Genomic DNA, 13026 nt, shown 5'->3' on the forward strand with positions numbered 1-13026 from the left:
AATTATTGTAGATGAGTTCTTTCATTAGATGTGTGGCTGGATTAGATACTAGAAAGTAATTTCCAAGTTTGTTTGTTTTTGTTAATCCTCGCCCAAAGATATTTTTTTCCATTGATTTTTTTTTTTTTTTTTTTTTTTTTTTAGAGAGAGAGTGAAAGGAAGGGAGAGAGAAAAACATCTAAGTGAGAGAGATACATCGATTGTTTGCCTCCTGCATGCACCTAGACCAGGCGAGGATTGAGCCTGCAACAGAGGTATATACCCTTGACCAGAATGGAACCCATGACCCTTCAGTCTGCGGGCAAACCTCTAACCACTTAGCAAAACCGACCAGGGCCCAAGTTTGTTTTTTATAAGCCCCAATGATAGATACATATTATGTTGCAACCCAATGTTCATATATGTTCTAAAACAAAAGTTTCCAAACAGTACTATCCTAATCTTGTATAGTACTAGTATACACAGTCTAATATTTATTACCAGAGGCCTGGTGCATGAAATTCGTGCATGGGGGGGGGGGGGAGTCCCCTCACCCCTCACCGTCTCCAATCCAGGACCCCTCGAGGGATGTCCGACAACCTCTCGCAATCTGGGACCGCTGGCTCCTAACTGCTCACCTGTCTGCCTGCCTGATCGCCCCTAACTGCTCCCCTGCTAGCCTGATCGCCCCTAACCACCTCTGCCTTGCTCCGCACCCGGGACCCAGGATTACCTCCTCCCACCGGTTGTAGGCACCCAGGACCCACGTTTCCCTCCCTCTAGCCAGCCACAGGCACACAGGACCCGGACCAGCTTTGCCCGGGCTGCAGCCGCAGGCGCTGGTGCCCAGGACCACGGGGCGGTGGCTTGTCCTCTCCTGGGCCGCAGCCCCAGCCACTGGCGCCCAGGCCGCAGGCACAGGTGCAGCCATTGGTGCCTGGGACTGCGGGGCGGGCAGCTTGGCCCTCTCCCTGGCTGCAGGTGCAGACGCAGCCACTGGTGCCTGGGACCATGGGGCATGTGGCTTGGCCCTCTCCCGGGCTGCAGCCTGGCTGGTCCCCATTCCTCTCTCGCAAGCTCATTTGTGTCTGGCTGGTCCCCATTCCTCTCTCACGAGCTCATTTGTGCCTGGCTGGTCCCCATTCTTCTGTCCCCAGTGTTGAGTGTCTGAGCCATTACAATATTACAGCATGAGGGCGTGATGACCATTTGCATATTAGCTCTTTCTTATATAGGATATATAGGATTTTGTCCTAGTCATTTTTTAATGCTAGTTGTGACCTAACTGGTTATAGTCTACTGTTTAAAAATCACTGCACAGCCAGGCCAGTATGGTTTAGGTTGAGCGTCTACTCAGGAACAAAGAGGTCACTGGTTTGATTTCCAGTCAGGACACATGCCAGGTTTGTGGGCTCAATCCCCAGGGAGGGTCGTGTAGGAGACAGCTGATAGATCAGGGGTCCTCAGACTTTTTAAATGGGGCCAGTTCACTGTCCCTCAGACCGTTGGAGGGCCAGACTATAGTTTTAAAAAAAACTATGAACAAATTCCTATGCACACTGCACATAATCTTATTTTGAAGTAAAAAAACAAAACAGGAACAAATACAATATTTGTATTTGCATGTGGCCCGCGGGCCGTAGTTTGAGGACCCCTGTGGTAGATGATGTTTCTTTCTCATCGAGGTTTCTATCTCACTATCCCTCTCCCTTCTTCTCTCTTGAAAAATCATAAAAACATTTTTAAAATCACTGCGCAAAGGACTTCTGATTTCAACAAACTGTGACATTCTAAGATTCTGAAAGGTAGGTAGTTATACTTGGCTTTTCTCTACTCTGATTCTTCTCAAACATTCTAGCCATTCTCCACCATTACAATAAACTAATAGGAGAAGATCTCAGGAGTTGGGAAAGAAAGGAAAATGATGCTATTTTTACCACATTCTGCTACCTGTCTTGCTATTAGCTTTAATAGTCTGTCATTTATTCCCTATGAAAATTGGCATGTGCTCTATTTTATTTTCTAAATTTTAAACATTTAAATTGCATCTAGCTTTGTATTTGTGAAAAAATTGCACTAAAAAAAGGCAAATGAGGTCTTTGCTAAGAAAATCTAAGCTCAGCTTATATTCAGAAACCTTCAACTTCACCAAAATAAATTTGACTTATCTTAATAAAGGATGTATTCATCATACTAGTTGTATCAGTCAGTGTCCAGCTAGGAGTTTGAACAGGGAAAGTCTAATGTAAAGAATCGTTAACTATAATGTGGAATTAGAGTAATGGAAAATTGATTAAGAAGTAAAGAGAACACTAAAGAATACACTAACAGCAGATAGAGGGCATAGCTACTACCCGTAAGACTGAGGGAGAGCATGGAAGGAAGGAACAAATCTGGCATCCAGACCTCCTTGGAGGGGCATGGTTGAGGCCCACTGGATGGCAGCGAATTTCACTGAGAGGCCAAAAATACTACGTGGAAAATTCTGGAGAGAATTCAGTAAACAATTCATAAATTTTAAATTGTATGCAGATCTGAGTAGTGTGATGATATCTCATGCTGTCCCACTGTATCCTGCCCAGACATGAATCATCCCTTTGTCCAGTGTCTCCACATTGTAGACGCTTGCCGCCAATTTGTCCCTCAGTAGCCATCTGGATTATCAGATCAGCTGTGGTGGTATTGCAGTGCTTGTGTTCAGGTCACCTTATTTTACTTACTAACGGCCCCAAAGCGCGAGTAGTGATGCTGACAATTCGGATATGCCACAAAGAAGCCATAAAGTGTTTTCTTTAAGTGAAATGTGAGCATTCTGGACTTAATACGGAAAAAAAAGAAATCATATTCTGAGGTTGCTAAGATCTATGGTAAGAACAAATCTATCTGTGAAATGTGAAAGTCATGCTAGTTTTGCTCTGCCTCAAACTGTGTTAAGTTATAGGTACAGTTCATAAGTGCTTAGTTAATGTAGAAAAGGCATTAAGTTTGTGGACGGAAGATAGGAACAGAAAATGTGTTCCTATTGACAGCAGTGTGTTGCACCAGAAAGCATTGTGCCTTTAGGAAGATTTCAGCAAGGGATCGTCTGAAATGAGTGATCACGTTCAGATAACCTTTATTCCAGTATGTTGTTACAATGTTTCTAGTTAATGTCTTACTGTGCCTAATTTATAAATTAAACTTTATCATAGGTATGAACATATAGGAAAAATCATAGTATAAATGGGGTTTAGTACTATTTGCAGTTTCAGGCATTCACTGAGGGTCTTAGTATACTCCCAGATAAGGGAGACTGCTGTGCAAAAAGGTGAATATTACTGCTTTTAAAGAAGGAAGATAGGTGTATGAACTGACAAAGTATAATATGATACGTGCTTAATAAAGTATATATAGAATATTCTGGCCTTGGCATGGGATAAAGTGTTAGCCTGCCTTTAGGCATTGCGGAACAAAAGAGAAGCAGATATAGTATCTCTTTTATTCTCCACATGCTAGCTCTTGTATTCCTTACAATACTGTTATGAATAAGGTAGGTGGTAGTATGATAACCATCCTATCTAATAAAAGAGAAACATGGTAATTAGCGTACGACTGCTACCCTTCCCATTGGCTAATCGGGGTGATATGCAAATTAACTGCCAGCCAAGATGTCTGCCAGCAGCCAGGCAGCTTGAAACTAACATGAGGCTTGCTTGCTTCAGTGACTGGAAGAAACCAACGTTCCCCGTTCCCCGCCTGCCTTGCTGGCCTCTGAGCCTGCAGTTTGAAACATTATATGTAATAAATATAGAAGCTAAAAAAAACCCCAGAAACCTGCTTTCAGCGAGCTGGGATCTCAGAGCTGGAGTTATACATTGTTTCGATTATAGAACCCAAACAAACCAGATACCTGCTTTCAGCAGCAGAGGTGGAGCCAGAGCTAAAGCTGGCCCAGAATAAAAAAAAAAGAAAAAAAAGCATTTGGGAGCTTCAGTCACCCGCGAGCCTGAAAACAGCCCCAACCCCTCACCCAGACTGGCCAGGCACCCTAGTGGGGACCCCCCACCCTGAAGGGTGTGTGACCAGCTGCAAACAGCCATCATCCCTTCATCCAGGCTGGCCAGGCACCCCAGTGGGGACCCCCACCCTGGTCCAGGACACCCTTCAGGCTAAACCAGCCAGCCCCACCCATGCACCAGGCCTCTATCCTATATAGTAAAAGGGTAATATGCCTCCCAGCACCGGGATCAGCAGAGCCGAGAGGCCTCCCGGCACCAGGATCAGCGTGACAGGGGGCAGCGCCCAAACCCCCTGATTGCCCTGCGGTTCTGTGTGTGACGGGGCAGGGCCACAACCTCCCTATCTGCCCTGCTCTGTTCGTGACAGGGGAAGGCACCCCAACCTCCTGATCAGCCCTGCTCTGTGCCTGATACGGGGTAGCTCCCCAACCCCCTGATCACCCTGCGGCTCTGCGTGTGACAGGGTGTGGCGCTCCAACCCCCTGATTGGCCCTGCTCTGTGTGTGACAGGGTGCGGCACCCCAAAACCCCCCCCCCACAGGCCCTGCTCTGTGTGTGACAGGGTAGAGCCATAACCTCCCCATCAACCCTGCCCTGAGTGTGACAGTGGCGGCGCCCCAACCCCCTGATCGGCCCTGCTCTGTGGGTGACAGGGGGCGGTGCCCCAACTCCCCTATCGGCCCTACTCTGTGAGTGACGGGGGGAGCTCCTCAACCCCCTGATGGGCCCTGTTCTGTGCGTGACAGGGGGGAGCTCCTCAACCCCCTCATGGGCCCTGCTCTGTCCGTGACAGGGGGGAGCTCCCCAACCCCCGGATTGACCCTGCTCTGTGCATGACGGGGGAGCTCCCCAACCCCCTGATTGACTCTGCTCTGTGCGTGACAGGGTAAGGAGCCCCAACCCCCTGATGGGCCCTGCTCTGTGCATGACAGGGGGTGGCGCCGTAACCTCCCCATCGACCCTGCCTTGAGTGTGACAGGGGGCGGTGCCCCAACCCCCCAATTGGCCCTACCCTGAGCATGACTGAGGGTGGCATTGCAACCTCCCAATCCACCCTGCTCTGTGAATGACAGGGGGCGGTGCCCCAACTCCCCAGTCCGCCCTCCTCTGAGCCCGACCAGGGGCTGCACCTAGGGATTGGGCCTGCCCTCTGCCACCCAGGAGCAGGCCTAAGCCAGCAGGGCATTATCTCCCGAGGGGTCCCAGACTGCGAGAGGGCACAGGCCAGGCTGAGGGACCCCCCCCCTCCCCCCCCCCGAGTGCACAAATTTTTGTGCACCGAGCCTCTAGTCTATATAATAAAAGCCTAAGCAACCATTATGGCAGAACGACCAGAATGACCGGTTGCTATGATGCGCACCGGAGCTGCCCCCTGGTGGTCAGTGCACTCCCACAGGGGGAGCCTGGTCAGCCAGAAGCCGGGCTCACTGCTGGTGAGCGCAGCGGGCGGTGGCAGGAGCCTCTCCCGCCTCTGCGGCAGTGCTAAGGAGCAGCAAAAAGGCGGGCGATAAGGAGCAAGGGGTCCCGGATTGTGAGAGGGTGCAGGCCAGGCTGAGGGGACACCCCCAACCCCCAGTGCATGAATTTTGTGCACTGGGCCTCTTGTTACATAAATAAATAGACAAGGCCTAGAGACCCGAAACAACTTTTTCTACCAGTATCATACACAGGATTCAAATTTAATCCAGTGTATTTGTTATCTCTTAAATTGGTGTTGTACTTGAAATGCAGAAAGCTACAATAGTAAAAGTTGACCAAATGTAAAGCACAGGACTAGGTATTACAATGAGGGATTTAAAAAGTGGCTCCAGCTGGTGTGGCTCAGTGGTTGAACAACTACCTATAAACCAGGAGGTCACAGTTAGATTCCCGGCCAGGGCACATGCCTGGGTTGTGGGCTCAATCCCCAGTAGGTGGCATGCAGGAGGTAGCTGATGTTTCTCTTTCTCCCTCTCTCTTCCTCTCTCTAAAATCAATAAAAACATATTTTAAACAAAAATAAAACAGTGGAAGGGCAGAAGATTGGGTGTTGTGGATGAGGCTGAAAGATGACATCACAAAAAGAAACAAACAGTTCAAGGGAAAAGGAGAGGTTAAAACTTAGGTAAGGTCCTCTACCCAAAGGATTGGGCTACACAGTGACTACCTTCAAAGAGTATATATGTTATATATAGAAAGGGAAGGAAAAAAAGTTATTTTGTGGTAGAGAAACTTGGCAAGCTACCTCAGCCAGGTGATCAAGGTTAACATCAGTAGTAATCAGTCAGTTGATAATATGTACCCTTATTTTGATGTGATAAAAATTGTATGCTGTGATCTTCCTCCCAAACACCCATAATTACAGTTTAATCATGGGAGAAAAAAAATCAGACAAAACCCAATTAAGGGACATTCTACAATATACCTGACCAATACTCCTTAAAACTGTTAAGGTCATCAGAAACAAAGAAAGTGAGAAACTATCACAGCCAAGAGGAACCTAAGGACACATGACATTCAAATGTAATGTGGTATCCCTGTTGGGATCATGGCAGAAAAGGGGCATTAGGTAAAAACAAAGAGGTTTCCTAAAGAATGCAGGCTAAGTAATGAACTACTCAAGTTAAGGCTTCTCCACTCACTGCTGTGTCTATAGGTGCTCAGCAAATAGTAAAAAGAGAACTCATTAAAAATGTTAAAAATTCTAAGTGATAGAACCATCAGATCTAAATGGTAGAGTTAGAAAGGAATATCTATCATCATTTTCTGGCTCAATTTTCAGCACATTTAGTACAAATCAAATTGGTAATCTCTCTCAGGCAGCTATCTTCCTGAGGTAGTGGGAAAAATTCAGAATTAGCTACATGTGCAAATTTACTCTTTTTTAAAATTTTGTATAAGAGTTTATTTAGGCCAAACTGATGACAATGTCCAGGAAGCAAGATCTCAAATGTTTTTCTCCTTTTTTAATAGACAGCTAAGACAATTTTTGTAGTAAGATAGGAAGGAAAGAAAGAGACTTTATAACACTTGCTTTGTATCCATATGTGCTGGAGATACATTCTTGAATGTGGCCTCTATGGTAATGGAGCTTGTGTTCTGTTGGTGGTCACATTCTGCTGTGGGAGAGCCAATCATTCAGCATAACTAAGTGCCTTATCTCTCATAAGACAGCAAGTGACAAGATGTTCATTGTCCTTCTCTCATGAGTTTATAATCTAGAAGACATTGAACAACTTAGTTTAAGTGTCACTTCCTCAGAAAGACCTCTGTCCCTTCAGTCTAAATTAAGTCTCTTCTGTTACTCGCCCTAATAACACTTTATTCTCTTCTTTCAAATGGTGATTATTATAATTATTTCAAATTACAATTCATACAAATTATTTGGGCATTCATCCTGTTTAATTTCTCTACCTGTATTAGACTATAAGGATGGAAGCATAACAGTTTTCCACACAATTATATTTTCAAGTCCCTGGTGCAGTGCATAGTTAGCATTCAACAAAGACTTTTTGAGTAAATGAATGAATGAATGGAAATGAATGAATGATGACTGCCTTTAGTGTTTTGTAGAAGTGCAGGATGCTATCAAGTAAGCAGACTTGGTCTAGTGTGAGGATAAGTGCCTGGAAATGAATAGGAAGATGGTGGTATTGATGTTCAATATATAATTCTGATTAGAAAGCAAGTAGGACGAATATAGAAAATAGGCCTTCAATTTAGGAATGTAGGAGTTATTTATAACCTTAATGCAGTGAAATTTGGAGGTAGAGTGAAGGAATGCAATTCAGATTAGAGTTCATCCTGAAATGAATTAGAAGATACAAGAGCTTTTTCCAGAAAAGTTGATCCAAACACTGCTAGCTTATTTATTTACTAGAGGCCCGGTGCACGAATTTGTGCATGGGTGGGCTCCCTTGGGGTGGCCTGTGGGGATTGGGCCCTAGCTCGTGCCCCCAACCTCGCCGCCCCCTAACCCCACCTGGCACCCCACTGTGGCCTGGCGCCACCCGCTCACCTGCTCCACCATCCTGCCGCGATCCCGCTCTCTCAGCTGCCTCCACCTGCTTCCTGCACCATGTTGCTGATGCCCACCATGTTCTATGCTGCCCCCTGGTGGTCAGTGCATATCATAGCAAGCAGTCGAACTCGCGGTTGAACAATTTGCATATTTAGGATAGAAAAGAAGATAAACTACAAAAAGAGGAAATTGTTTTTAGATATTTTTACTATTACACAAAAAAGGAAACGTGAACACTTAATAGCATGAGTACTGTGGTAGAGGCTACTGGAAGGACCTCAGTTATCTTCTGGGAGTTATTCCCACTTTCATCTTTCATATTGAAATGTTGAATGAATAAGAAAGTATAAAAGGATGTTTTGGATTGGTTAACATCTTCCATCTAAATTCTCAGTCCTCTAATTTCTTCCTTCTTTCCTTCCTTCCTTCCTTCCTTCCTTCCTTCCTTCCTTCCTTCCTTCCTTCCTTCCTTTTTTAATCCTTACCTGAGGATATTTTTCTGTTGCTTTTTAGAGAGAGTGGGAAGAGAGAGGGAAAGACAAGAGAAATATCGATGTGAGAGAAACACATCAATTGGCTGCCTCCTGCACAAGGCCCGACCAGGGTCCAGGCCAGGGAAGAACCTGCAACTGAGGTACTTGCCCTTTATTGAAATCAAACCCGGGACCCATTGGTCTGCAGGCCAACGCTCTATAGCCCTCTACTGTTTTAGGAAATGAGAGCACTGAGAAATCATGGTAGATTGTTCACAGAGCACCAGAAACCCTGGCTGCCTGTTTTCTATGTGCTTTTGTAAAATTTCTTAATTTCCTTGAGTTTGGTGTCTTAATGTTGTTGTTTTTTTAACTTTCAGGTGTTGGTAAATCATGTTTATTGCTGCAGTTTACAGACAAGAGGTTTCAACCAGTGCATGACCTTACTATTGGTAAGTTTTGGGTAGTGGAAATGGAAGATGCTTTCAATTGGGAACAACTAGGGTCTAATTAAATAGTTATGAGTCAAAAAAAATCAGTGAAACTGGGTTTGTTGCTGTGCAGAGTTCAATCTCCATCACTTTTAAAAAATATAAATAATAATGCTAACTTTGTAAAAGTGATTGAAATGCAGCAGGACATTAATACTTGTTTTTTAACCTTGATTGTTGAAAGTATTACATATATCCCCCCTTTTCCCCCATTGACCCCTTCTGGCCTTCTCCTGCCCCCCACCCCAGGCCTTCCCCACACTATTCTCTGTGTACATGGGTTATGCATATATGTATACAAGTTTTTTGGTTAGTCTCTTCCCACCCACCCAAGACATTAATAATATTTTTTATTGTATTTAATGATTAAACAAATGAGAAACAATATAGCATAGGGGTCAGAAGCACCTTAGAGCCCTGGAAACAGCAACTGTACAGTGGTCCTGCAGCAGAGGTGGTCTTAGCCGGTCAGTTTCAGTATCTTCATCCCTCTACCCCAGATGTCAGTCCCAGAGAAGCAGCATCTGCCTGCCTTGCCTGGCCACCCTTGATAACAGTAAAGGGCCTGTTTCTAGTTTGCAGTTGTTTTTGTCAAATTTAACATTGTGCATTAGATTAAAGAAATCTTTTTTTTTTAAATATATTTTTATTGATTTCAGAGAGAAAGGGAGAGGGAGAGAGAGAGAGAAACATCAATGATGAGAGAGAATCATTGATTGGCTGCCTCCTGCACCCCCCTACTGGGGATTGAGTCTGCAACCCAGGCATGTGCTCTTGACTCGAATCGAACCCGGAACTCTTCAGTCCATGGGCCGATGCTCTATCCACTGAGCCAAGCTGGCTAGAATGGATTAAAGAAATCATGAATTCCAAGGAGCAATGCACTTTTTTCTTTTTTTATTGTGGTTAAAAGCCCATTTATGACAATAGATTCATGATAAGGCTTCAATTTTGTCAAATATCTTAGTGATATATAATATTTTGTACTTTTGTACATTCCTTTTAAATATATTTCCTAGAACATTTGTACCACTTTTTTCCCTCAACTCCTCTCATTTTTATGTCATTAATGGTAAGCTGATGATGGTTGTGTTGTGTGTCCTCTCACCTCGTAACATAGGACATATATGACTATATATATATATACACAAATATACAGTGTGTCCCCAAAATATGTATACACACTTTAACATCTGATAACTCAAATTTAAAAATGAAATGTATTTTAATAAACACTACTCTTCTGAAATCATCTTTTTTTCTCCTTTTTGATAATTAAATGAGTACTTTCAAACGTGATGATAAATGCAAGGAGAAAGGCCAAGTAGTAAACTTGTAAGTGTAAAGTTGGTATTCCCTTTCACTTGCAATTTGCCTAAAACCATAATCATAAATTGAAAATGTACACAGAAAAGTTTCATATTTATTACTGGCAAAGATATTTGCCATGGAATAAAGCTTATGACATATTGACTGAAAAGCAAATGCAGAACAGCATTTATATGTTCCCATTTACATAAAACTATGTACTTATTCTATGCATATATATATTCATGCAACAGTGTCTGGAAATATGTTTTAACAGTGGTTATCTCTAGTTGATAGCAATTACTGGGAACCAAGTCTATGATGTTGAAATTCTTCTATCCCTTTCAGTGATTTTTACATGACATTAGTCATTTTTAAGAAATGTTAATATTCGTTACTAATAATTGTGGTGTTTTTTAAAATATATTTTTATTGATTTCAGAGAGGAAGAGAGAGAGAGAGATAGAAACATCAATGATGAGAAAGAATCATTGATTGGCTGCCTCCTGCATGCCCCCTACTGGGGATCGAGCCTGCAACCCCGGCATATGCCCTTGATAGGGATCGAGCCCAGGACCCTTCAGTCCACAGGCCAACACTCTATTCACTGAGCCAAACCGGCCAGGGCAGCTTAAGTCTTATTAGCACCTCTACCTTACTAAGGATAGGAGCTGTATTTGTAAAAATTCTTCTGTATATCACCTGGCATAGCATGTCATCCAACTAAATGTCTTTTTTTTTTTAATCCTTAAATGTGAAATAGATTCCCACTACATTATGTAACAAATGGTTTTCTACTCTATTCAGGTGTAGAGTTCGGTGCTCGAATGATAACTATTGATGGGAAACAAATAAAACTTCAGATATGGGATACGGTAAGTATAGCAAAAATACATTGTATGACTCCAGGAAAGTTGTTCTATAAAAGTACATTGTGTGTTTATTTTGTTTTCATGTTATTTTATGCCTGTTACGATTTGTTAAACACATACACCCTTACAGCCATGAGATGAAATGTGGTACCAGGAAAGATTAGTTTTTCTTCTTTTTTTTAATCCTCACCTGAGAATATGTTTGTTTGTTTTAGAGAGAGGGGAAGATGGGGGGAGGGAGAGGAGAGAGAGAGAGCGAGAGAAACATCCACGTTAGAGAGAAACATTGATCGGTTGCCTCCCATACATGCCCTGACTAGGAATCAAACCCTCAACCTTTCAACCCACTAGGCCACACTGGCCAGGGCAAGATTAGTTATGCATTATTTTCAACAGGTGTACCCCAGCTATTAGATGTTGGTGAACATGAATGCTCAGGCTGTGGTCTAAACATAAATACTACAGAAACTATGTTTTTAAGAAAAACAAGCAGCATGTCTGAAATACACATGTAAGGTAAAATATGAATGCCAACACTGTAGAGTCTTGATCTGACAGTGCATTAATTTTACAAGTTTGATTTAGTCCCAACCACTTGAAGCCACCTTGCTTTCAATCCTAATTCTATCATTTACGTTTACTGACTGCCTATTACTTCCTATATAATTTTTAAAAACCTTTTTATTGAATTTATTGGAGTGACATTGGTTAATAAAATTATATAGGTTTCATGCCGGGCCAGCGTGGCTCAATGGTTGAGCATTGACCTATGAACCAGGAGGTCACAGTTCGATTCCAGGTCAGGGCATATGCCCAGGTTGAGGGCTCGATTCCCAGTAGTGGGTGTGCAGGAGGCAGCTGATTAATGATTCTCTCTCATTATTGGTGTTTCTATCTATCCTTCTCCCTTCCTCTCTGAAATTAATAAAAATATATTTTTAAAAATTACATATTTTCAGGTGTGCAATTTTATAATACACCATCTGTATATTGTATTGTTTTTACCATCACGCGTCACATCTCCTTTCATCACCATTTATCTTTCTCTTTACCCTCTTCTTACCTTCCCAAGCCCCCTTTTCCCTCTGGTAATCACTATACTGTTGTCTGTGTCTATGAGTTCTTTTCCCTTTGCTTAATCTCCTTGACCTTTTTCATCTAGCCCCTCTCCTCTGATAGCTGTTAGTCTGTTGTTCTTTGTATCTATGAGTCTGTTTTCTATTTTGCTTGTTAGTTTATTTTGTTCATTAGGTTCCACATGTAAGTGAAATCTTAAGGTATTTGTCTTTCTCTGATTGGCTTACTTCACTTAGCATAATACTCTCCAGGTCTATTCATGCTGTCACAAAAGGGAAAGATTTCCTCTTTTTTTGGTCTGATTTCATTGTGTAAGTGTACCACAGCTTTTTTATCCACTCATTTACTGATGGACACTTGGACTTTTCCAAATCTTGGCTATTGTAAATAACGCTGCAATGAACATAAGGGTGCATATATTCTTTCGAATTAATATATTGGGTTTCTTCCGGTATATTCACAGAAGTGGAATCGCTGGGTCATAAGGCAGTTCCATTTTTAATTTTTTGAGGTAACTCCATACTGCTTTCCATAATGTCTGCACCAATCTGCATTCCCACCAACAGTTCACAAAGGTTTCTTTTTCTCCACATCCTCGCCAACAGTTGTTTGTTGATTTTTTGATGATAGTCATTCTGTGATGTGATATCTCATTGTGGTTTTAATTTGCAACTCTGATGATTAGTGGCATTGAGCATCTTTTCATATGTCCATTGGCCATCTATTAGTCCTCTTTTAGAAGTGTCTATTCAGGTCCTTTGCCCATTTTTTAATTGGATTGTTTACCTTCCTGGTGTTGAGTTTTATAAGTTCTTTATACATTTTGGA

General features: G+C 42.8%; 1 protein-coding gene across 4 annotated transcripts in view; it reads left to right on the plus strand.

Moving 5' to 3' along the window:
- Positions 1 to 13026, plus strand: part of RAB2A (RAB2A, member RAS oncogene family) — a 142273-nt gene that overhangs the window by 87635 nt on the left and 41612 nt on the right. For all 4 annotated transcript variants that reach the window (XM_081111501.1, XM_081111500.1, XM_081111499.1 and 1 more), the window contains 2 exons: positions 8831 to 8902; positions 11057 to 11124. In XM_081111501.1, coding sequence (XP_080967627.1) covers positions 8831 to 8902; positions 11057 to 11124 — 140 coding nt within the window. The remainder of the gene's footprint in view (positions 1 to 8830; positions 8903 to 11056; positions 11125 to 13026) is intronic.

This window comes from Myotis nattereri (assembly GCF_964212035.1).
Source record: "Myotis nattereri genome assembly, chromosome: 17".
In the NCBI taxonomy this organism is placed as follows: Eukaryota; Metazoa; Chordata; class Mammalia; order Chiroptera; family Vespertilionidae; genus Myotis; species Myotis nattereri.